Raw genomic sequence first — 26,398 nt, 5'->3', positions numbered from 1 at the left:
GTTAGTATTTTTTAAGGGTGTATTGGGTGGATTTATTTTTTAGATTAGGGACTTTGGGCTGCAATAGAGCTAAATGCCCATACAGATGCCCTAATCAGGGCAATGGGAGCTTAGATTTTTTTTAGTTAGCATTTTATTTTGGGGGGTTGGTTGTGTGGGTGGTGGGTTTTACTGTTGGGGGGGGTGTTTGTGTTTCTTTACAGGAAAAAGAGATGATTTCTTTGGGGCAATGCCCAGCAAAAGGCCCTTTTAAGGGATATCGGTAGTTTAGTTTTGGCTAGGGGTTTTTTATTTTGGGGGGGGCTTTTTATGTTGATAGGGCTATTAGATTAAGTGTAATTAGTTTAAAGATCTAATTTGTTTTTTATTTTCTGTAATTTAGTATTTTTTTGTGATTTAGCTAATTTAATTTAATTTATTTAATTGTATTTAATGTAGGGAATTTATTTAATTATAGTGTCAGGTTAGGTGTTATTATAATTTAGGTTAGGTTTTATTTTACAGGTAAATTTATATTTATTTTAGCTAGGTAGTTATTAAATAGTTAATAACTATTTAATAACTATTCTACCTAGTTAAAATAAATACAAACTTACCTGTAAAATAAAAATAAAACCTAAGCTAGATACAATGTAACTATTAGTTATATTGTAGCTAGCTTAGGGTTTATTTTACAGGTAAGTATTTAGTTTTAAATAGGAATAATGTAGTTAATGATAGTAATTTTATTTAGATTTATTTAAATTATATTTAAGTTAGGGGGTGTTAGGGTTATGGTTAGACTTAGGTTTAGGGGTTAATAAATTTAATATAGTGGCGGCGACGTTGGGGGTGGCAGATTAGGGGTTAATAAATGTAGGTCGGTGGCGGCAATGGTGGGGGCAGCAGATTAGGGGTTAATAAATATAATGTAGGTTGCGACGATGTCCGGGGCAGAAGATTAGGGGTTAATAAGTATAATGTAGGTGGCTTCGATGTTAGGGGCCACAGATTAGGGGTTAATGATATTTAACTAGTGTTTGCGAGGTGGGAGTGCGGCGGTTTAAGAGTTCCTATGTTTATTATAGTGGCGGTGATGTTCGGAGCGGCAGATTAGGGGTTAAAAATGTTATTATAGTGTTTGCGATGCGGGAGGGTCTCTGTTTAGGGGTTAATAGGTAGTTTATGGGTTTTAGTGTACTTTTTAGCACTCTAGTTATGAGTTTTATGCTACAGCGTTGCAGTGTAAAACTCATAACTACTGACTTTAAAATACGTTAGGAATCTTGACGGGGTAGGGTGTACCGCTCACTTTTTGGCCTCCCAGGACAGACTAATAATACCTGTGCTATGGAAGTCCCATAGAAAAAAGACTTTACGAAGTTTACGTAAGTCGGTTTGCGGTAAGGTCTAGCCGATTATTTGCAAACAAATGCCTGTGTTTCTGTTAACTTACTAAGCTCGATAATAATATTTATTATCTTCGATATTGTAGCAAAATGTAAACTTCTGTAAAAGATAAGCTCAAAAGTATTTTGTAGGTAGACAATTATGCAAGACTGCTAAATAATCTTATAAACAAAAACTATAATCTCACATACGAGGAGATTACAAGTCGAGCGCTGACTGCATCGCGCGTGTGATATTTTTTTTCTTTAGACTCCCTCGAGTGTCTTCAGCCTCGCTAGCTTCACCAGTCCTTATGTTATATAATAATAACATAAGAAATGGTGAGGCTAGAGAGGCTGAAGACACTTAAGGGAGCCTTAAAAAAAATATCACACGCGCGATGCAGTCAGCGCGCGACTTGTAATCTAGCCGATAGTAAATAAAAAAATATTTAGCCCTAGATTACAAGTGGAGAGAAAAATTATTTGTGCTATTGTGTGCTAACACCACTCAAATTAAATCAATAACACTTTCATTGTTTAGCTCATATTACATGTGCACAGTAATAGCTCCCCTGATGTTGGATAGCACAGGTGTACTACATCACTTACATAATAGACTTCTATAGGGGTGCACTGAAAAACTCATGTCAGCTTAAAGGGACACTGAACCCAAATTTTTTCTTTCGTGATTCAGATAGAACATGCAATTTTTAGCAACTTTCTAATTTACTACTATTATCAAATTTTCTTCATTCTCTTGGCATCTTTATTTGAAAAGAAAGAATGTAAGTTTAGAAAGAAAACATTTGGGTTCAGTGTCCATTTAAGCACTTAGCCATAGGTGAAGGTGCATTAAGGCTTGAAGGCCTTTAAATATACTATATTACATTTGTATTTTAACATTTAGGATATTAAAGGGACACTCAAGTAAAAATGAAAGGGACATGAAACCCCAAAAAGTTATTTCATGATTTAGGTAGAACATACATTTTTAAACAACTTTCCAGTTTACTTCTATTATCCAATTTGTTTAATTTCCTTGGTATCATTTGTTGAAAAAGCAGCAATGCACTACTGGTTTTTAACTGAACACATCAGTGAGCCAATGACAATTGGAATATATATGCAGCCACCAATCAGCAGCTAGAACCTAGGTTCTTTGCTGCACCTGAGCTTACCTAGATAAACCTTACAGCAACGGATAACAAGAGAAGGAAGCAAATTAAATAATAGAAGTAAATTGGAAAGTTGTTTGATATTGTATGCTCTGTCTAAATCATGAATTATGACTTTACTGTTCTTTAAACTTTCATTAATCCAAAGGAGCATGTAATTTAAACAACTTTCCAATTTACTTCCATTAACAAAATGTGCACAGTCTTTTTATATTTAGATTTTTTGAGTCACCAGCTCCTACTAAGCATGTGCAGAATAAACGTGTATGCATTTGTGATTGGCTGATGGCTGTCACATGATACAGTAGTGGAAATAGACATAACTATGAAATTTGTCAGCGAAAAAAAGCTACTACTCATTTGAAGTTCAGACTAAGTACTAGTGTATTGTATTTGTATTATGCATTTGTTGATTATGTAAATATACTGTATTTACTGGTCCTTTAATAATGTTCTAAGAGACTTATTCTACAATAAGAATAGAAAAAAGTTGATACCTTGAATCTGAATTGTTTAGCCGTACTTGTGATAGTCCTGCTCTTGCGCCATGTAATCACACACTAATCACACAGTTATAGTTGAGTAATAATTCAATAATAAAATGCTTCAACACATTACAGCATTTTCTTTTATTTATTTTTTACGTTTTTTTAAATATTCTGACTATGGTGTAGCTTTTTATTTTATTTAAAAAGCTTTCTATCATTGCTACAACATTCTCAAAAGTCTTTGCATAGAAATGATCAATTTACTTGTAATAGATCTTACACTCAGTGAGATTCTCAAAAACCTGAATAGACTGACAAAGTGTAAATGGTAGGTGAGATCTGAGGTGGATGCCCCTTAATATTCACTAAAGGGCATTTTACTTGAACTCAGAACTCACTGGGAGTCTTGCTGATGTTTAATTTAATACATATTATGGACATTTTTACATTAGTATTCTCTACTCTGAATTCAGGCAGCCTGCAGCTGGCGGTTTGATTAGCAAGGTTAACTGATCTTGTCATGTGAAGTTACTAAAAAGGGTGTATATTTTACTCCTTTTGAAAAGATAATCAATACTTTTTCCCCCTACAAAATTCACCATTAAAGCATATGTAGCTATAGGTCATTTGAAAAACTTTTCAGTAATATTAACTTATACCCTAAGGAGTGATCTGACGCAAATGTTGAATATATGATTCCACAAGAAGCAGAGATGAACATAACTTAAAGGGACAGTAAAGTAAAAAAAAAAAATCTTTCATGATTTAAATAGGGCATGTAATTTTAAACTACTTTCCAATTTACTTTTATTACCAATTTTGCATTGTTCTTTTAGTATTCTTAGTTGAAAGCTAAATTTAGGAGGTTCATGTGCTAATTTCTTAGACTTTGAAGACTGCCTCTAATCTGAAAGCATTTTGACAGTGTTTTACCACTAGAGGGCGTTAGTTCATGTGTTTCATATAGATTACATTGAGCTCAGGCACGTGAAGCCCCTAGCAGTCAGCAATGATTGGCTAAAAATGCAAGTCTGTCAAAAGAACTGAAATAAGGGGGCAGGTTGCAGAGGCTTAGATACAAGGTAATCACAGAGGTAAAGAGTATATTATTATAACTGTGTTGGTTTTGCAAAACTGGGGAATGGCTAATAAAGGGATTATCTACCTTTTTAAACAACAAAAATTCTGGTGTTTACTGTCCCTTTAAAGGAACATTCCAGCCAAAACTGGAATCCACATGGGTGCATAATGCATTTCAGTTTTAAATAGAAGCATTTTTGTAATATACATTTATTAACAAAAACACTTCTAATAAAAGCTATAACTGTTTCAAAAGTGTATTCAAGTACAGTGCACTAGTGTTTCAAATGCAGCATGTGCTCAGAGAGCCTAAGGTGCTTGTATCACCTGTTAATGACTGTTAGTTGTTGACATTATACAAGCCCCACTTGTTCTCTGAGCAGCTGCAGTATTTAAAGTGCTGGTGCACTGAGAATATCTAGGTATGCTTCACATACACGTGCAGAGAAAAATGTTACCATTAAAACAGTGATAACTTTTACTAAAAGCATTTTTACCATTACTAATATATTGCTAATATGTTTCTATTCAAAGATGTAATTCATCGTTGTGCAGTTCAATTTTGACCATAATGAAAATGAGTCTCCACAATCTCTGTTACATCTATATAAGAGCCCAAGGGGAGGGCCTACACCGAACTCTAGGCTCCTATAGGACAGAGGGTTGGACATACAGAGGCACTATTTACCTTGTGCAAGGCCTTTATCTGCCCATTTAACCCTGCAAATTGAGGAGTCATTTTATGTCTGTGTCATGTAGCGCTCATATTACAAGCTGAAAGTAAACTGTTTCGTACAAGCGCAAACCCAATATGCATAAAAAGCGGAACTTAGGCTATTGCACCCACGTTAACATATTCCCCCACAGAAGTCAATGGAGAGAAAAAAAAAGAGGAAAAAACCTGAACCGATTGCATATTCTTAAGTGCACTAACCAGACATGAAAAAAGTAGATGAAAACATGTTAAACCATATTTAGGCAATATTCATACTTGAAAGTGTTATACTGTGTGTTTACTGTAAATACTTCACATTCCAATGTTCTTCACATTGCAGAAAATGATGGTATTTTGGAACAATATATATATATATATATATATATATATATATATATATATATATATATATATATATATATGTATGTATATATATATATATATATATATATATATATAAATTCACAATACAAATTACTGTTTCAACCTAAGTAATTGATGCTGTAATATATGAATGTAGCAAAATACAGGAATAATATGTTAGAACAGAGTCTCTTCGTAAGGATACCTTATTGAATAAGAGTGCATTTAGTCCTTATGCAAGAACTCATTAAATGTTCGATGTAAGACCCCCCATACATGCAAATATTCGCCAAACAATGCACTTCAGAGCACCAAGGGTTTAAGAGGCCATCCGTGCAATACAATTGTATACACATATAGTATACAGTCTCCAAAAGATGCAATATCAGAAGAAGCGGTGGAAAAAATCAAGAGAATAATATCTCCGGTGGGTACACTTGCCACAACTCACCGCAATTCACTTGCAAAGAAGTCCTTTCCATGGAAAAACCCTTCGGTGCTCACGCTGAGGCGTCCTCTGTCCCGAGTTGGCGTCCCGCTATGCAGGAGGGGGTGTGTGTCAGACGTAGAGCATCATATGGTTCCTGTCTAATCCAATCCGTAGCGAAAGGTATCACTTACAGTGAACTCCGGAGCTCAGTCCAAAACCGCTTCTGCTGCCCAGTAGTAAACAGATAATCACAGTAGAAATAAATGCAGATATCGGTCAATCGTAAAATATACCAAAGTCTTTATTCCAAAATATGTTAAAAAAATCCATGGAGCACAACAATGAACATCAGCAATCAGAGAAGTCAGCTAACATGTTTCAGCCTTCAGGCCGTAATCATAGCTAATGGACTAAACACCTGTTCACCTTTAAAAGCACCAGGGAAAACCCTGATAGGGTAAAAACATAGGGAATGATTGTAATGTAATATGGCTCTTATTGAGTTCAATGCATTATACCTTCTCATTCCTATGGGATAGAGTCTAGTACAAAAACCTAAGAGTGAAACATAATGCAATATAAATTAATGTATAACACTACATATACTAGTTTCAGCATATAAGACATCTATGTGTATACATAAAACTATATGTTCTAGTGGACATATATAAAACAACAATAGTTGCTCAATTATAGGTTCATACTTCTCATGAATAAATAAAACCTTAATGTTATAATGTATGAATGTATACACATATATAAAGTCATAGATTTGAGGAAACATCATAAGATCTCATAATTTCAAGGAAAAGAGAATTAAAGAGATGTTTATATACAGATCTAATCCAAACCAGGTGAACAAACAATTGCTAAAGGGATAAATACTGTGTAGCAATACAAATATAAGGGTACAAATGTTCAACATCCCTACACATAGGAGAGCAAATGCATATATATTCAGATACACGCACCCAAACAACCTGTGGGCGTATACATGCAGCCAACTATACCCATATGCAATAGAGCACTCACTCACACATACTGTACATATATGAATTTGGAAGGTGGGGGAGTGCTGCCGTGGGAGAGGGAAAGGGAAATGTGATGAAAAAAGATCAAAGGTAAAAAAAAAAATATATATATATATCTTATTTCCAAAAATTAATTAAATCATATTCCGAATTCAGACCGGTAGCTACCCGAGTCTGAAGTTTAAAAATCCAAAACATCTCCCTTTTCCGCAACAGCCTATCCCTATCTCCCCCTTTGGGAGGACACTAACCTCGTTCAATGGCTTGCCATCTTAGTGTATTAATACTTTTATGATGACATTTAGCAAAATGTTGGGCAAGGGGTGTTGTAGCCACACCAGCCTGTATAGTTGATAAATAGTTCCGAATTCGGACCTTAACCTCATTTGTAGTAAGCCCAACATATTGTAAATGACATAAAGTGCAACTCAGCACATATATCACATATGTCGAGGTTAACTTGAGACACCTTTCAATGGCAAAGGTATCACCAGTCACTTCTGATATAAATCTGTCAGAAGGAGGAACATATTCACATACCCTGCACTTATTGAGACATTTAAATATGCCTCTGTGTGTTAACCAGGAGCTTGCTGATATATTCGATTTTGGAAGGACAGAAGGTGACAGAATGTTCCCCAGAGTGGTAGTTTTTCTATATGAGCACCGTAACCCCTGGGAAATGCAATTTTCAAGCTTATCATCTGCGGCTAAAAACGCAAAAGGCTTCTTCACAATATTACAGATCTCAGTGTTTTCATTGCTGAATTCAGTTACAAAAGTTACACCCTTATGTTCATTGTTGAGATTTCTAGTTTTTGTATAAGATCTGATCTGTCCATTTGATCTACTTGTCTCCTCGCCCTAGAAATAACATTTGTATTATAGCCTCTATCCCTGAGTCTCTTATCCAAATCTTGAGATTGTTTTGTATACATATCAGTCAAAGAACAATTCCTTTTAACCTTAATAAATTGGCCCTTAGCCACAGCAAATGGAACATGTTTAGGATGACAACTTATCATGTGTATCAAAGCATTCCCAGTTATGGGTTTTCTATATATCTCAGTCAAAATTCTCCCATCTGCTGTACCACTAAGGGTGATGTCTAGAAAATGGATAATATTTTCTTGTAATTCACTAGTGAATTGTAGCCCAATATTATTGGAATTCAAATAATCAATAAATGATGTAAACTGAGAAGCAGTACCTTGCCAAATAAGGAGCAAATTGTCTATATAACGACCATAAAAATAAATTGAATCTCTAAAGGGATTTCCATCTTCATAGACATGGAACAGCTCCCACCAACCCATAAAAAGTTTTACATAGGAGGGGGCAAATTTGGCCCCCATCGCGGTCCCACATCTCTGGAGATAAACATCACCTTCAAAACAATAAAATTGTGTGTAAGTAAGTATTTCAATATTCTCAGAATAAACTTTTGAAAATCACAAGAAAAATTTGAATAATACTCAAGAAAAAAGGCTATAGCTTCCAAACCCTCTTTATGAGGGATGGATGAATAAAGTGCCACTACATCAATAGTGGCCCATTTATAACAATTACGCTTCCAGTTAAAACTTTCAAGGGTATGTATGACACTCTTGGTGTCTTGTATGTAACTATATAGGTTGCGAAAGACTGTCAACCCACTGGGAGACATGTTCAGTTAGAGAGTTGATACCACTCACTATTGGACGTCCCTTAACCTGTGTTAGGGACTTATGTATTTTTGGCAAATGGTGGAAGATGGGCACTACTGGATTATCTACAACCAAGAACTCAAAGGTTCTACGATCGAAATGCCCATCCTCCAACTCATTGTCCAAAATATCCAAAAGCTCCTTCTGAAAAGCATGTGTAGGGTCAGTGTACAGTGGGATATAATCATCTGATGTAAGGCCTCATTAATGTAATCAGCCCTATCCATTACAATGAATAAGCCACCTTTGTCTGCTGAGCGAATGACTATGTCATTCATCTCCTGTAGTTCTTTAAGGGCAATCCTCTCGGGCCTTGATAGATTGGGAGTATCATAGCCAACTGATGATTTGAGATTAATTAAATCCCTTTCAACTCTTTTGTAAAAGGTCTCAAGTGTATTACCCCTGCTATGGATAGGATAAAATTGAGACTGATTTTTAAAACCACTCAGGGCATTAACAGGTCCATTGTCACCACCAGAAAAGCTATCTCTAGCGAAATTCTCAAGGTTAACTAGATCACAAGTTTCCTCAAATGTTGTTTTATTTTAGTGTTGGTTTTAGTTTCAGCTAAACAAGCCAGTGAACAGTCAGATGAGTCATGCATAGAGGATTCTGTAGAAAAATGTCTTTGTAAAGTCATATTGCGTATTAACTTGTTTACATCACGTATAGTATTGAATACATCAAAATGATGCATAGGAGAAAAATTTAAACCATGACTTAACAAAGAAATTTGTGACTCAGTAAGTGTATGAATGAACAGGTTAACAACATTATTTATTTGTATTTCTGTTTTCCCCTGTGTCCTCTTAGTTTATAATGACTTTGACCTCCCTGCCTTTGATCTTTTTTCATCACATTTCCCTTTTCCCTCTCCCACGGCAGCCCTCGCCCACCTTCCTAATTCATATATGTATGTGTGAGTGAGTGCTCTATTGCATATGGGTATAGTTGGCTGCATGTATACGCCCACAGGTTGTTTGGGTGCGTGTATCTGAATATATATGCATTTGCTCTCCTATGTGTAGGGATGTTGAACCTATAATTGAGCAACTATTGTTGTTTTATATATACCCACTAGAACATATAGTTTTATGTATACACATAGATGTCTTATATGCTGAAACTAGTATATGTAGCGTTATACATTAATTTATATTGCATTATCTTTCACTCTTAGGTTTTTGTACTAGACTCTATCCCATAGGCATGAGAAGGTATAATGCATTGAACTCAATAAGAATCATATTACATTACAATCATTCCCTATGTTTTTACCCTATCAGGGTTTTCCCTTGTGCTTTTAAAGGTGAACAGGTTTTAGTCAATTGGCTATGATTACGGCCTGAAAGCTGAAACATGTTAGCTGACTTCTCTGATTGCTGATGTTCATTGTTGTGCTCCATGGATTTTTTAACATATTTTGGAATAAAGACTTTGGTATATTTTACGAATGACCGCTATCTGCATTTACTTCTACTGTGATTACCTATATATATATACAGGGAGTGCAGAATTATTAGGCAAGTTGTATTTTTGAGGATTAATTTTATTATTGAACAACAACCATGTTCTCAATCAACCCAAAAAACTCATTAATATCAAAGCTGAATAGTTTTGGAAGTAGTTTTTAGTTTGTTTTTAGTTATAGCTATTTTAGGGGATATCTGTGTGTGCAGGTGTCTATTACTGTGCATAATTATTAGGCAACTTAACATAAAACAAATATATACCCATTTCAATTATTTATTTTTACCAGTGAAACCAATATAACATCTCAACATTCACAAATATACATTTCTGACATTCAAAAACAAAACAAAAACAAATCAGTGACCAATATAGCCACCTTTCTTTGCAAGGACACTCAAAAGCCTGCCATCCATGGATTCTGTCAGTGTTTTGATCTGTTCACCATCAACATTGCGTGCAGCAGCAACCACAGCCTCCCAGACACTGTTCAGAGAGGTGTACTGTTTTCCCTCCTTGTAAATCTCACATTTGATGATGGACCACAGGTTCTCAATGGGGTTCAGATCAGGTGAACAAGGAGGCCATGTCATTAGATTTTCTTCTTTTATACCCTTTCTTGCCAGCCACGCTGTGGAGTACTTGGATGCGTGTGATGGAGCATTGTCCTGCATGAAAATCATGTTTTTCTTGAAGGATGCAGACTTCTTCCTGTACCACTGCTTGAAGAAGGTGTCTTCCAGAAACTGGCATTAGGACTGGGAGTTGAGCTTGACTCCATCCTCAACCCGAAAAGGCCCCACAAGCTCATCTTTGATGATACCAGCCCAAACCAGTACTCCACCTCCACCTTGCTGGCGTCTGAGTCGGACTGGAGCTCTCTGCCCTTTACCAATCCAGCCACGGGCCCATCCATCTGGCCCATCAAGACTCACTCTCATTTCATCAGTCCATAAAACCTTAGAAAAATCAGTCTTGAGATATTTCTTGGCCCAGTCTTGACGTTTCAGCTTGTGTGTCTTGTTCAGTGGTGGTCGTCTTTCAGCCTTTCTTACCTTGGCCATGTCTCTGAGTATTGCACACCTTGTGCTTTTGGGCACTCCAGTGATGTTGCAGCTCTGAAATATGGCCAAACTGGTGGCAAGTGGCATCTTGGCAGCTGCACGCTTGAATGAATGAATGAAACGCTTGATTGTTCGATGATCACGCTTCAGAAGTTTTGCAATTTTAAGAGTGCTGCATCCCTCTGCAAGATATCTCACTATTTTTGACATTTCTGAGCCTGTCAAGTCCTTCTTTTGACCCATTTTGCCAAAGGAAAGGAAGTTGCCTAATAATTATGCACACCTGATATAGGGTGTTGATGTCATTAGACCACACCCCTTCTCATTACAGAGATGCACATCACCTAATTTGCTTAATTGGTAGTAGGCTTTCGAGCCTATACAGCTTGGAGTAAGACAACATGCATAAAGAGGATGATGTGGTCAAAATACTCGTTTGCCTAATAATTCTGCACTCCATATATATATATATATATATATATATATATATATATATATATATAAAGGGTTTTACAGCACCTGTACATCCACTATAGCTGAAAGTATAAATAAACTGAACAGTTCATGTAAGTCCTTAGGATATAATCAGTCAATGATGAATCGCCATATATCAGCTGGTATAAGATAAAAGGTGGTATACAATACCCTTACCAGATATTACCCCAATCTAATGAGGTAAGTATGCCGCACTGGGGGTATGTGTAGATAGTAGAATCTCTTCCTAAAAGCCGTATCGAGTGGCTATTCCGATTTCGTCAGCCTCCTGGAGTATGTGGGGATGTACTTCTTGTAATGAAGATATCCCACAAGCTTCCTGTGCAGGTGTGTAATTAGCCTCTTGGAGTGCTTCTCTGTCCCGGTATAAACTTTCTCCAACGTAGGGGTACCCAGGGAGACAAGAGAGTGTATATAGTGTAATACAGCTTTATTCACAATTAGGCAGTTAAAATACAGCACACATTAAACTCACATTTATAACCCTCAAACACAATGAGGTATGTATACAGCATGTAAGACCATAATCGGTCTCTCCACGTATGAGTGTCAGGTAGGGTTCCAGGAATAGATATAGTGAGTTTAAGATGAGTAATGTCCGTGGGGTAGCCACTCACGGCAGACAATTATTAGCAATAAGAGAATCTAGTATAATAAAAGAACGCTAGATAACTAGCTAAGAAGTGATAAAACATCAACTTAAAATCAAGACTAAAATGTAAGATGTACAATATAAGAGATTGTTTGCTCTCAAGTGATCACGTTTACTTTCAACTTGTAAAATGAGCAGTAAACAGGATAAAGCGGGTAAACATCCGCGATAAACCCCTTTTCGCTCTCCCATAATTGTTAACACTCCACTCGTAATATGCCCTAAATGTTTAATTTTATGTAGTAAACACTTTGCAGTACACTTAAATTATTTATTTAATTCCATTTTCCTGTAATTAAATTCTAAAAATTGTGAGCTTTCCAATTCTTTTTCAAAGTAGACAGTGCATACTCTAGACACTTCTAAATTCCACTCTGGTTACACACTCCAGTGAATCATTTATAGTGGTCCCCTAACTGGCATTAGCATCAGCAGAAAAGGAAACCTAGGTTTCAACATGGCACAATAAAACTTTACACATATTTTTTCAACAGTTAAAGGTGTACGAAACCTTAAAAAAAAAAGTGTTTTGTGATTCAGACAGAGAATACAATTTAAAAAAAGTTTCCAATTTACTTTTTTTTATCGAATTTGCTTTATCCCCGTTATATTCTTTGTTGAAAGATACCTAGGTAGGAGTCTGGAGAATTACTTGGCAGGAAAGAATACTGCCTTCAAGTGCTCTTGCAACTTGAAAAACTGCTGCCATATAGTGCTTTAGACACATCCATGATCCCCAGCTTACATCCCTGCTTTTCAACAAAAGATACCAAGAGCCTGAAGAAAATTTGATAAATTAAAAAGCTGTTTAAATTGTGTTCCCTTTAAACAACTAATGTAATTAAAAAAAAAATCATCTGCATAGTATTCTCAGGCTAATAATTAATTTGAATACATTATTCTAATTAGCATTTGTTTTGAGTTTAATGTCCCTTTAATACTACATACTTCTCTTAAAGATCATCTCAAGTAAGATTTAGAACTACAACAATAACAGCAAAACAATATTTCTATAACATCTGTTGCTCAATCAAATACAACAAGTTTATATGATCCAGCTTACTCTTTTCACTGTTAAATGTGTTTTTATGTATTTTTGTTTTCATTTAGGAAAAGAAGAAACTTGTTGAGAAAGTCAGAAAGGAAACAGAGCAAACCCTGAGTGATGGAGATGATATTATGGATGAAGTTAATCACTTAGCCCAAGAAATTAATGGTGCTGAAGATGTAAGTCATTGTATAGAGTAAATGTAACACTAACCCTGCTCACAAAAGCTTTCCCCAAGGGGAAGGGTCACCTGCAACATTCCAAGTGTTTTTACACAGAAATGTCACGGAGCTCAGCTACATGTATGAAAACTTAAAGGGACAGGAAACCCAATTTTTTTTCTATCATGATTCAGATAGAGAATACAATTTTAAACAACATTCATATTTACTGCTATTATTTAATTTGCTTCATTCTTCAGAGATCCTTTGTTGAATAAATAGCAATGCACATTGAAGGAGCCAATCACAAGAGGCATCTATATGCAGACACCAATCAGTAGCTACTGAGCATATTTAGATATGTTTTTAAAAAAGGAATTCAAGAAAATGAAGCAAATTAGATAATAGAAGTAAATTGGAAAGTAGTTTAAAATGGCATGCTCTTTCTAAATCATGAAAGAAAAAGATTTGGGTTTCATGTCCCTTTAAATATTAAGGGTCAGATTATGAATAGAGTGCAAAATTTGTGCTCCACTAAGCAATATTGGCGCATGCAAATGTGCGCTGGTATTACAAGTTTAGCGCAATGCAAACGCGATTTAGGGAAGCTTTGTGCTCACGAGAGCGTGCTTCCATAGGCTCCAATGGGAGCCTCGTTCTTATGCCGACATACACGGCAGAGAACCTAGCACAGCGAAGGGGATAAGTCCCCAGACGGACAGCAAATGTAAACTATATATGTATATGAATATATACATATATATATATTTATGTGTTCATATTTGTATATACACATTTACATTTATGAAAATCTATATTGTTCTGTACTTTAAAGTATTTGCTAATGAAGCTGCATTCTGTTGCCTGTTGTCCCCCAGTGTTCAATGTGAGAATTGCAACCAAATGGTATTTTAAATTGTCAGGGGATTTAAAATTACCATATGCATTTCCAAGGGCCAATGAGAGATAAGCTCAGACTAAGGGGTGTACCCAAAAAATTTACTAAATGATTAGAAAAAGAGGTGGGTTTTATCACAGATAAAAACTAATCCACAGGAAGTAATCTGGGTCAATGCTGGCTGATGTGCTTACCTTGTCTTACTGGCTGATTTGTTGCCTGGGAAATATACAGTCTTTGTGAGACAAATTTCATATTTACAAGTCCAAACATGGGTATATTTAGAATATATATATACATATGATATATATTTCCTACTATTTTATATCATAATATTGTCTGTAAGTAGCAGTCTGATGTGATGAATCATATAGCCATATTAATAAGTAATTATTTTCTTAATTATTTGCTTCTTCATAGAATCATAGCATTTAATATCCTGGTATCACATTGCATTTTAGAGCATATCTCTATATTCCATACATACCTGCCATAGAATTTTGTTGGAACCAATATTACCATAAATATATAAATATATTTAACTTAATTATTTTTACTATGTAATATATATATATTTTATTTTAAGTCATTACTTAATAAGGTACAGGAATATGGTCTCATATATATGATTTCAGTCATAGGATAATTTATCTGGTATGTATTTATTTCAAAACCTCATTTTCACACCAGATTCTGAAAAACAAAAACAAATGTTGTTTTATTCTGACACAGTTAAACATTTTAAATTCACCTTATTCATCTTTAAACTACAACACTTCCTTAGTGTGCTTGATGAAATGATCTTTCATTCTCCCTCTATGACTTGGAGTTGGGACCTAAGATTAAACACTTACAGCTGATTAATATGGACCCATTTATCCATAAAAGTATAATTTTTAGGAATCCTAATTTTATAGGCAACTGGGGATATTTTGTCAGTAATGACAAAAGGACTCTTCCATGATGGAAGAAACCTCTTCTCCTTAACCTGATCTCTTCCAAAGTTATAAAGATAGACTTTATCATTAATTTCATATTCCTTTTTGGAAGTTTTGAGATAATAATAAGTCTTAGCAGCAGTTGCAGCCTTCTCTATGTTCCTTTGAGCAAATTCAAAAGCATATTGCAGATGCTTCCTTAAGTTTTCCACATATTGAAGTGTAGTAACAGCATTAATTAAATTCTGGTCTGAGGTATGATATAGTAAATGTTGAGGTAGAACCATTCTTCTACCAGTCATCAATTCAAAAGGTGACATCTTAGTAGCACTACTTGGAGTTGCTCTTAATGCCATTAAAACTAGAGGTAATTTTACATCCCAGTCCTTACCTGTTTCACTCACAAACTTTTTGAGTATTTTCACAATGGACTGGTTGTAATGCTCTACACCACCACTAGAGGCAGCTCTATATGCTTTATGGAGCTTTCTTTTAACCCCTAGTATCTTCCACATTTTTTTCATCACTTGACTAGTGAAGTGGGTCCCTCATTCTCAGGGGTAAGCCAAATTTGGAAAACACGTGGGTAATGAGCAATGCTGCACAAGTTTCAGAACTATTATTAGGTGCACAGATGCACTCTACCCATTTGGTGAACAGATATGTTACTGTCAAAATGTATCTGTTACCTCTTGATGACCTAGTTACTGTACCAATAAAATCAATTTGTATATCTGATCATGGCATTACCATCCCCCTTTTCTGCAATAGCGCTCTATGTGTTGGCGCAGTGGGTTGGAACTGTGGACAGATTAAACAACCTTTACAGTAGGTTTTAACATCCTTCAACATATGCGGCCAAAAGGCATAGTCACACAATACTTCATATGTTAATTGGGCTCCATGATGACCAGATGTGGGAGCATCGTGGGCATGTTGAAGCATGGGACCCCTGAACTGGGTAGGTACCACCCATTGTTGGATACCTGTTTTGGAGGTTCTAATTAACAAACCATCCTGTAATTTGAATTGTGATTTGGACTTCATTAAGATCCTAAGATCTTCCTTACGAATACAGTCATCTTTTGAGATGGGGTTATTTTCAGGATTTTCTATATGTCTATAGAAAATACCTATAATGGGGTCTTTTTTGATTAGTGATCAGGTCCTCACTAGGAGAATCCTGACTCCATTGTACTAGGTTAGGCTCATTCTGTTGTTTAGCCTGGTTTCTGGTAATGGCCTCTATATGAATTGCACCATTAAGTGGTCAATATTTGGGAGCTCTCCAGTTATGGCTCCTTGTTTGGCTTATGAATCTGCAAGATCATTGGCTTCCTTATCAGGACCTTGAATTCTGGAATGACACTGGTTTAACCTATTGGAAACCACTAATTTATCAATCTCACAGAACAACTTACCATGTTTGACTGGTTTGTTGTTAGTTTTCTGCATGCCATTTCTTTTCCAAGTTGGTAAGTATTCAACAAAACTGTCATGCACATAATTTGAGTCAGTAATGATCACAAATTCATGAATTCCTTGTTCAATAGCCATTTCAATGGCTTTTAGAATAGCCGTGAGTTCTGCTACTTGACTGGATCTTGGTCCAATGTTGAAACCTACAGAAATGTTTGGGGATCCATTTGTCCAAGCTATACCAATGAAAGCAACTAATCTGCGCTCATATCAATGGTGGCATGGTAAGAACAACCATCAACATATACCCAAGGTAATGTTTGACAATGGTCCTCATTGTATATTTTATATGGGGAAAGCAATTGTTCCTCCAGGAAATCATCTTCTATTAAATCTTCCCCATGATCATTGGCAGAACAGTCATGGAGCTCAGCAAGCCCCTGTGTGACTGGATTATTTTTGTTTTGCTTATAGCGAATTTCTAAAGGCCAGTCTGGTAAGGAAAGAGTCCAAGCTGTTATGCGGCTATTGGACATGTTCCCATCTCTTTTTCTCTAACTTTGCAAATATAGCAAAGGCTGGTGGGCCGTTTTTACAATAATTTTCTCGCCCTGTATGTAGATGCAGAAATTTTGTAGAGCCCATACAGTAGATAAGAGGGCTTTTTCGCAATCATTAAACTTTATTTCTAAAGTTTTGCTCGCGTAAGTAATAACTTTGCTTAAATTATCATGTTTTTTATATAAAACAGCACTCATGCTTACATCAGTGTAACCTGTTTCTAAGTAGAAAGGTTTACCACCTTCAGGGTAAGCTAAGCAAGGTGCTTAAGCTCTCTTATGGCTGTTTCTTGAGCCTCACTCCAGTGCCATACTACATCCTTCTTTAGAAGATGTAGCAGTGGTTTAGCTAATTCTGCATAACTATCAATACATTTGCGAGAATTATTTGTCATACCCAGAATGAACTTAATTCATTTAAGTCACTGGGGTTTTTAGAATTTATTATGGCTTCATCCTTTTTCTTCTGAGGATTTAACCCTTCAGAAGTAACTTCATGTCCCAAGTAGTTTACACAAGTGCGGCACCACTGAGCTTTTCAAAGGGATAATTTTACACCTGCCCTTTTAAGTTGCCTGAAGACATGTTTAAGTTCTGTGGTGTGTTTTTCAAAGTCTGTGCATTTAATTAACACATCATCAACATAAGATAACATCCCTCTTTCCAGTGCATCAGGCATAGCCTTATGCATCAATCCAGCAAATTCATGTCCTAAATTTATGTATCCAACCGGAAGTCTTTGGAATGCATATTGGACCTTCTGAAAGGAAAACACTAGCTTATACTGGTCTTCATCATGTACCTTTATGGGCCAATATCCCTGCGCACAATCAATGGCAGTGAATATCTTAGATCCCTGCATCTGCACTAGTCACTGGTCAATATATGGCACAGGCCAGCCAGACCTGTAGACTTGTTTGTTTAGCTGTCTTAAGTCAGCACACAAAAGCCATTGTCCATTGGGTTTAAGAATACCTAGAGTAGGATTATTATAAGAGCTGTGGACCTGTCGTATAATACCCCTTTCTTCCAAGTTCCCTATGATTTCTGCAAAAGAATCATATGAGGCTAAAGGGAGTCTGTATTGCTTAACAAATACAGGTGGTGCATTGGGATCTGTTTGGGTTCTTGCAATGTGTAGGTCTGTAGTCCCACAGTCATAAGAATCCCTAGCAAAAATATCCTGGTATTCCATCAGAAGTTCTCGTAGCTGTTGGCGTTCATCATCACTGGAACAGCCATTAGCTAAGGAGATTTGCTCTTCAACTATTTGCTGAAGTCCTGGAAAGATTTCAGGCTGTCCTATCTCATAGGCTTCTTTAAGCCTAGAGGTGAGGTCCCCTTGATTATAATTTACATTACCCCCAGGATACTGGGTATTGGGGTATTCTTGCTCTATCAAATACGGGAAAGTGGTGAACTTTACAACTCACTCCAGATATAGCCTCCTTTACTAGTGTAGTCTTCTCACAAATGACTCCACAATAAATTTGAATTAGAAAATAGAAAAAGTAAGAAAGGGGCGCTGTAAGCAATCAAAATAATGTGTCACTTAATAGTGCATATTTAAATATTTCTTAATAATAGGATTCCTAAAAAATGAATAATAAAAAATTAATTTCCTTTACTATTTAGAATTCCTCATATAGTGTTAGGTCCTGTGAGTGATAAATATGTGATTTTCTTAAAGTTGACAAATGTCGATTTAATAAATGCAAATATATATAAAACTCCCTCATGTAGTGTTAAGTCCTGTGAGTGATGAATATGTGATTTATGGCGTAGGCAAACTTGGATTTAATAAATACACATGCTTAATATATCTATTTCTACTTCTATCTACCTGGGTGTATAACCAAATGAATATGGTGTCTGAAATACACGGATCTTAAAACTTATTTAAGTGAAAAAAATATATGTTAATAAAAAGAGGACCCCAGCAGACTAGAAGCTAAGAAAAATAGGAACTTCATATGATGAACAATTTCAAACACAAATAATTCCAAATGGATTATAAATAACTAATTTTTTGGCATAAAATACACGAAGTAAATTCAATACGTTACTAATCCTAAACAATAGATTAAAATAACACCGGTGTTATATATTCTATGAAATTCAGAAGCGCTTATATTAGCTGATATAAACAACTTAAAAAACAACTATAAAAATACCATAAAAAATAATATACATTAAAAAGCTGAGTTGAGAAATAGCTGGGTTGAGATTAGGATACAATGGTGAAATTGAATGAGCGTCTCAAAGTCCAGATACTATGTATAGGATATGCGCTCAAAAAATTCTATAATTTGATAGCTTAGACATTTGCTATAAATGTATTCACAATCGTAATTACTGCAGTAAGAAACAATGTTTCAACTTCGGTTTTCTTTCCGTGTTTCTAAGTCAGTCAAAACAGTGTCTGAATATTCTTGCTGTTAATAAATTATTTTTAGCAATCCAGAAACATATTTGGTCATAGTACCTTTGGGTTATATCTTTTTGCCACCTCTCTCCTCTCCGTTGGCGTTCCAACTGTTAGTTGATCAGCTGTGAGGTCACATGTATTTAATGGACGAATGGTGTAAGATCTTTTTTTTTATTAAGTGCGCGTACTAGATTCCTCGATGAATCCTTCTCACGGCTCCTCTCGCTGTTCCACTATTAGCCTCAGTTTCTTTATTTCAAACCGCAGGGATAGAAGCAGCGGTCCTGGATGCTGGAACAAAAAGTAGTGTTAGGAGCTGTTAGGTTGGATCGACGCGTATCGGCTTCCACAAAGCCTTTCTCAAGATCAAATGCCTGGGAGGCTTCTTCAAATTTACAGATGCCTTCCTCTGAGCTGAAAGGATAAATCGACCGAATTGTAAAAAATCCTTCTGGCATGGATGCAAATGATTGTTCTATTAACTGTTCTTCAGTTAAGTACCTTTCAGGTATTAGCCCAATTGCATTATTTTGGAATCCTAAAGTGTAATAACTGGATTCCAGAGCATATCCTATGGTAGTTCTCTTGGATAACGTGATACCCTGTGGGGTCATGTTATGCACGATAACATGTATTGGAATAGTTCCAATATTTGCCATAGGAGTATGGGTCATTGTAATACCCATATTTTGCATTCTCTGGGAGATGCAAATTAGCACTTCAGAAGTTTTTAACTTCTGACCCCTTTTTACCTGTAAGGGTAAGAGAAATTTATCAGCCCCAGCAGGGATTACAATATCATTAGACACCTGCATATTCACAGCATATGGCATTTGCTGGTTTGATTTTAGGGCTGCATTTTCATCCTGAAATATTTCAGGGTCCCCTTTAAACCTTCTCCTGTGGTAAAAGTTAATCAAATCTATTTGTATGGCATATCTATGCAAGAGATCATTGCCAATGTATATTTGATTATGGGGATTATTTAAAACTAAAAACAGGTGTTTCGCTGATTTATTACCTATGGATATAGATAATAAACATTTAGCTGTAATGTTATAGCTTTCAGAGTTATCATCTAGGTCATGTACCCAGTGATCTTGGGGAGAAAGATATTTAATTACTTTTGGTTCAGCTATGTGCGCCAATAAGCCTTTGTTTATATAGCTAGCTTCCTGTTTTAAGTTAAATTTAGCATACTTGGTTTTTCCCAACTCATGCACTTGCATATGGATAAATAAATCAGCCTTAATTTTCTCAACTTCTTTTGTAGAGATATGGTTAATACGTCGCCATCTAGGGAAATATTGGCTATTTTCCCAGATGAAAATTAAATGGTATGACCATCAAAGCCACTTAGTGGAGTCTGATCAACTATTTGTAGGACAGTTATTTCAGGTACCGAGCTATTCCTATATTAAATTTCAACAGCATCTGGCTTCTCTTCCAGCACATGACAGTTATGTCTGGTGTGAGGTATGCTGGACCACTCATAATTAATAGGTCTTTTAACTTGTAAATAAATAATATTATTTATGCAATCAATTAGGGTAGTTAATCGCTTAAGAAGGTCAATATCAATTATTAAACGATCATTTGGCAGATCCACTATAATGACAGTGTGTCTTATTACCCTGTTTCCCAGCTTTAGTTTTAACCATGCAGTGCCCCAGACTTTGAGAGAGTCACCCCCAACACCTATTAATGAACCATCAAATTCCCTGAGTTTAGGCTTATGGGACGTTAGCTCATTTAGCTGTGTGTAGTACCTGTGGGATAAAATATTTGCCTGCGATCCAGTATCAATTAATCCCATGATAGGGTTGGTAACTGAATCTTGGAGCTCAGCAATAACATAATATCTCCCCTCAGTTTCTACCATTTCAGACATAAAATTAGCATGTTTAAACATTTGTGGGCTTCGCCACGAATTACCTTAATCAGCCACGTTACCTGATACGGTAAAATTCTTACCCACCATCTCCTCTATAATAGGGATAACGAGTTTTCTGCGTATTGCATTGCAGTCAGGGCTCCCTTCTCCAGGGGGGGATTGCTTTGTATGTCCTCCTGTGGGAATAAGGCTTAGGGAGAACTGCAAAAGAGGATAATTATTAGTAGTTCCAGACTAGGGACACCTGTCATCACAGTTAGGCCTTCCGTTGCTGGGCTGTATTGTTGGCCACTGGCGTCACCCCTAAAAAAGGATTATTGGGTTTATGAGCCGTAAGAGCTTGACTCATATTAGCAAACTGTTTACATAATTGATTTAACTGCATACTAAGTTGACCCACTTAATTATATAAGTTATTTCTACCCATGGGCCGATTTTTTTATGCCCCAGGGTATTGATTCCTGGATCCTTGGTATCCCTTAGAATCATAGCTATTTTGTCTATCTTGACGAGGCGGTCTTTGGGGTTCAACTTGTCTGGCGTTAATATCCTGGGGTGCACTATTTAATTGGGGTGTCTGGTTATCCTGGGAGTACCTGCGCCACTTATGGTACCTACTTCTATGGTGATACCGATTACCTTGTGGCTATTCATCTCTTTGTGTATGCCCCCCATTTTGAGTATATTCCCCTCTATCAGGTTGCGGAGTCTGCGCCTCAGCCCTTAGTGGGGGAGGGGCAGACTCAAAACTTTGTGGGGAAGGCCGGTTTTCTCTGACTACCTCCCCATAAGTTTTCTTTTTGGATTCTAAATTTAGGGGCTAGGTGACACCCTAGTTTCGGCCACTACTTTATGGTTGGGCCTTTGCTCTCTTTCAACCCCCTGTTCACTGGATTGCTGAATACAGTATAATTTGCTACTCTCTCTGATCAACCAATCCAATGAACAGTTGTCATCAAAGTCTCTAGCTAGATTTACTTTGATGTGTGAGGGTAATGCTTCATAAAATAAATTTACAAATTCTGAGCTTTCAAATTTGGGATTGTTTTTGGCCATACTGTAAGCACCTTTTATGTAGAAAGGAATTTGATTGGGCTTTGATTTGCACCACATTTCAAACTGTTTACAGATGCTTTAGCAGCGGTACTATACTGCCCGGACTTCCTTTTGCACTGTTGTTTTATTTCACTTCAAGTATGCTGGGTTTCAGTCTGACGATATTTTTCTCTTAAAGGGACATTATACACTAATTTTTTTCTTTGCATAAATGTTTTGTAGATGATCTATTTATATAGCCCATTAAGTTTTTTTTTTTAAATTACTGTATAGTTTTGCTTATTTTTAAATAACATTGCTCTGATTTTCAGACTCCTGACCAAGCCCCAAAGTTTTATGTGAATACCATCAGCTACCTTCTCCAGCTTGCTCCTGTTTGTGTAAAGGGTCTTTTCATATGCAAATGAAGGGGGACTGGGGGAGTGTCTTATTTCCCACTTGCAGTGGGCTTTCCAGTTACCTTTTCAACAGAGGTAAACTGAGAGCTTCTAAGTAAGTTTTTAAACAGTTTTATACTAGATTTTTATATCAGTATCTGTGCATCTTATTCTTTATAGTAGTGTCTATTACATGCAGTTATATGAAAATGAGTGTATACTGTCCCTTTAATAAAAATATTTCTTCCTGGCTCTCTGCGAGTTTATTCAAACTTTCTATTTTGGCTGCTAATTTTTGGTTATGCTTTTGTAAGGTGGCCATGTTCTGGGCAAGCACATTCATTTTATCCTGGACTTGTTCTACATCTTCTTCACCTAGTCTTAAGGAATATTTTTCATCCCTTAGTTGCTCCAATTGTGAGTTCTGGCCTTCAATGTGACTGGACATTTCATCGTTCACATAGAGGAGCAGACCCCAAGTTTTAAAAATTATTTCATCATGCTTTTTGGGTTTTTGGGGCTGGCTAAGTTTTAATAACCCTTGAAATATTTCACTTTAGCCACACCACATATTATTTGAAATATTTTTGGCCTTAGTCTTAAGCATCTTAATACAAGTGTCTAATTCTCCCCTAATATTTTATCTATTTTTAAGGTGAGTAATGGCTTCAGTTTTATGTGTTTCTGCCTGACTAATGGGCGATTTTGGGGAACATATTTCAATATTGGGTAGAGATTCAATTGAGTTGCTTCATGTAACATACATTATTATTTTGGCTTAGTATTTAGTTAATTTAAAACATTAATATCATTTTAACAAAAAATAATAATAATTTTAAAATATTACTATTTTTTTTTTTTTTAAATAATTATTTTTTACTTTACTACAAAATATATTATATCAATGGGATAAAGATGTAATGGTCCTCCAGTAATGTTGGTATATTTATCAGCAGCAATTGCCACCAACGTGTTACATATTGTAATTATGAATATTAATAATTAATAGCGGTATAAAATTATTGTCAGCAATATCTCAAATGAATATAGTAGAGTTTGTCAATACACTCCAGTGAAACATTATATAATCTCTGTAATGTATTCCACAATGCTATTGAGATATTTAGAAATTTTGACAATAAAATTATTATTAATATTAATATTTAATCTCAAATAAAATTAATTCTAAAATTCTACCCAGTTAATCTCTATAAATACATGATTATATTTATGCAGAAAATAGTGTATTGATTATGACCAAATATATATATATATATATATATATATATATATATATAGTAGTTAGAATATCCTATATCAAGCAGGCTATAAAAACATTAATTACTATTCAATAGATATCGTCTATTATCCCATGTATGGACACAATATTTCTATAAATTAACCTTTGCTCAGAATGAATTAAAGGTTCCTCAGTATTATGGACACAATATTTCTATAAATTAACCTTAACTCAAAATATCCCACAAATCTGATTAAATTTCCAGGGAATACAATTCACTATTTTACCCAAAAATAGTCTTATAATACTTTAAATAATAAATCAGAGACTTTTTGACAAATTTATCAACAACATATACCACTTAATATAGCATTAAATAGTTCCTACTTAGCCACAATAATAAATGCAATTTCTAAAATATATCACAGTAACTCAAATTAACTTATGATTTCAAAATTCAAAAATCCTTCCCTCTTAATAGTAAATTGCTTAATGCTAGAAATGATTTTTATAGACTACACAGGTTTGTGAAATATGAATTATAACTTATAAGTTACCCCTTTAAATACAACTTCAATTAAACTATGGCTTTAAAGAATATCTTTGCTATATACTATTAAAAATATAACAACATCAAATTGCTTAATACATTACCAGATGACCAATAAGTGAGAGTTCAATCCTTATTTAAAATTCTTTTCACTGTCATATAAGAGAGTATGCACAAATCTGGAAGTGAATATTAGGCCCAATTTTATTTGCTCTTTCGGTATAAAGAGTTTCCCATCAGAAATTTTTCTCACAAAGACTGTATATTTCCCAGGCAACAATTCAGCCAGTAAGAAAAAGTAAGCACATCAGCCAGCATTGACCCAGATTACTTCATGTGCAGAAGTTTTTATCTGTGATAAAAACCCATCTCTTTTTCTAATAATTTAGTGATATTTTGGGTACGCCCTTAGTCTGAATTTGTCTCTCATTGGCCCTTGGAAATGCATATGGTAATTTTAATTCCCCATACAATTTAAAATACCCTTTGATTGCCATTCTCGCATTGAACACCGGGGGGACAACAGGCAACAGAATGCAGCTTCATTAGCAAATACTTTAAAGAACAGAACAATATAGATTTTCATAAATGTATACTAAATATATTTATTATTTCCTAGTATTAATAAACTATCTGTTCAGTATATAGTCCATCTAATCTAACTGAGCACCTATTTACAAGTCCAAACATGGGTATATTTAGAAAATATATATATATACACATATGATATATATTTTCTACTATTTTATATCATAATATCGTCTGTAAGTAGCAGTCTGATGTGATGTTTAACTTCATTATTATTTACTATATTATATATATATTATTTGAAGTAATTTCTTAACCCTTTAATGACCAACGTCGTACAGGGTACGTCATGCAAAAACTGGTTGTTAACGACCAATGATGTACCCTGTACTTCGTTAGGGGTTTAAAGCAGTGGAAGCGATCCTGATCGCTTCCAGTCGCTTTTAAGGTATTGCCGTGATGCCTCGATATTGAGGCATCACTGTAATACCTTTTGTTGCACACTCTGCATCCACCAGCGATGGTGCTGATCGTTGGTGGGTAGGAGCAGCTGCAGGGAGGTGGGTGGGTGGCCAATCGCTGGACTAGTTCCGGCCGCTGTTCCGGGAAGGTGGGCGGGAGCTTGCGAGGGGGGGCGGGAGCAAGCGTGAGGGGGGGCGTGCACGCACGTGCAAAACCGATCTGTGCCAAAGGGAGAGGGAGGAGGAAGGAGGGAGAGGGAAGGGGGAAATAATTGTTTAGAATGAGATCTGGGAGGGGGTAGGATATTGAGGGAGGGCAGCTACACTACAGAAAAATAGGGTAAAATAATAATAATAAATAAAAAGAGCAACTTTGTTAAGAAATTGGGTAATGGCAGGCAGCTGCCAGTACATATAATGGCCACAAAAGGAAGAGGGGGGAATTTAAGAGAGCTATTTGGGGGGGATCATGGAGGTTGGGGGTTAGGGGAGAACCTTCACTGCAGACACTATTTATATATTTTTTAAAAATGCTTTAAAAAAAAAAAGGTTTTTATTTTAGTACTGGCAGACTTTTGTGGGACGATAATTGTGGGATGGGGGAGGGAATAGAGCTGTTTGAGCTGTTTGTGAGGGGTCAGGGGGTAGGATGTGTCAGGTGGGAGACTGATCTCTACACTAAAGCTAAAATTAACCCTACAAGTTCCCTACAAGCTACCTAATTAACCCCTTCACTGCTGGGCATAATACAAGTGTGGTTGCGCAGCGACATTTAGCTGCCTTCTAATTATCAAAAAG

At 35.8% G+C, this 26,398-nt stretch overlaps 1 protein-coding gene across 6 annotated transcripts in view; it reads left to right on the top strand.

The window, feature by feature from the left end:
* LAMA2 (laminin subunit alpha 2) overlaps positions 1-26,398 on the top strand; it is a 1,406,020-nt gene that overhangs the window by 1,091,024 nt on the left and 288,598 nt on the right. For all 6 annotated transcript variants that reach the window (XM_053710700.1, XM_053710701.1, XM_053710696.1 and 3 more), the window contains one exon: positions 13,153-13,269. In XM_053710700.1, the coding sequence (XP_053566675.1) occupies positions 13,153-13,269 (117 nt within the window). The remainder of the gene's footprint in view (positions 1-13,152; positions 13,270-26,398) is intronic.

This window comes from Bombina bombina, chromosome 4 (assembly GCF_027579735.1).
Source record: "Bombina bombina isolate aBomBom1 chromosome 4, aBomBom1.pri, whole genome shotgun sequence".
NCBI classification, from domain to species: domain Eukaryota; kingdom Metazoa; phylum Chordata; class Amphibia; order Anura; family Bombinatoridae; genus Bombina; species Bombina bombina.
This window is presented reverse-complemented; position numbering and strand designations above follow the sequence as displayed.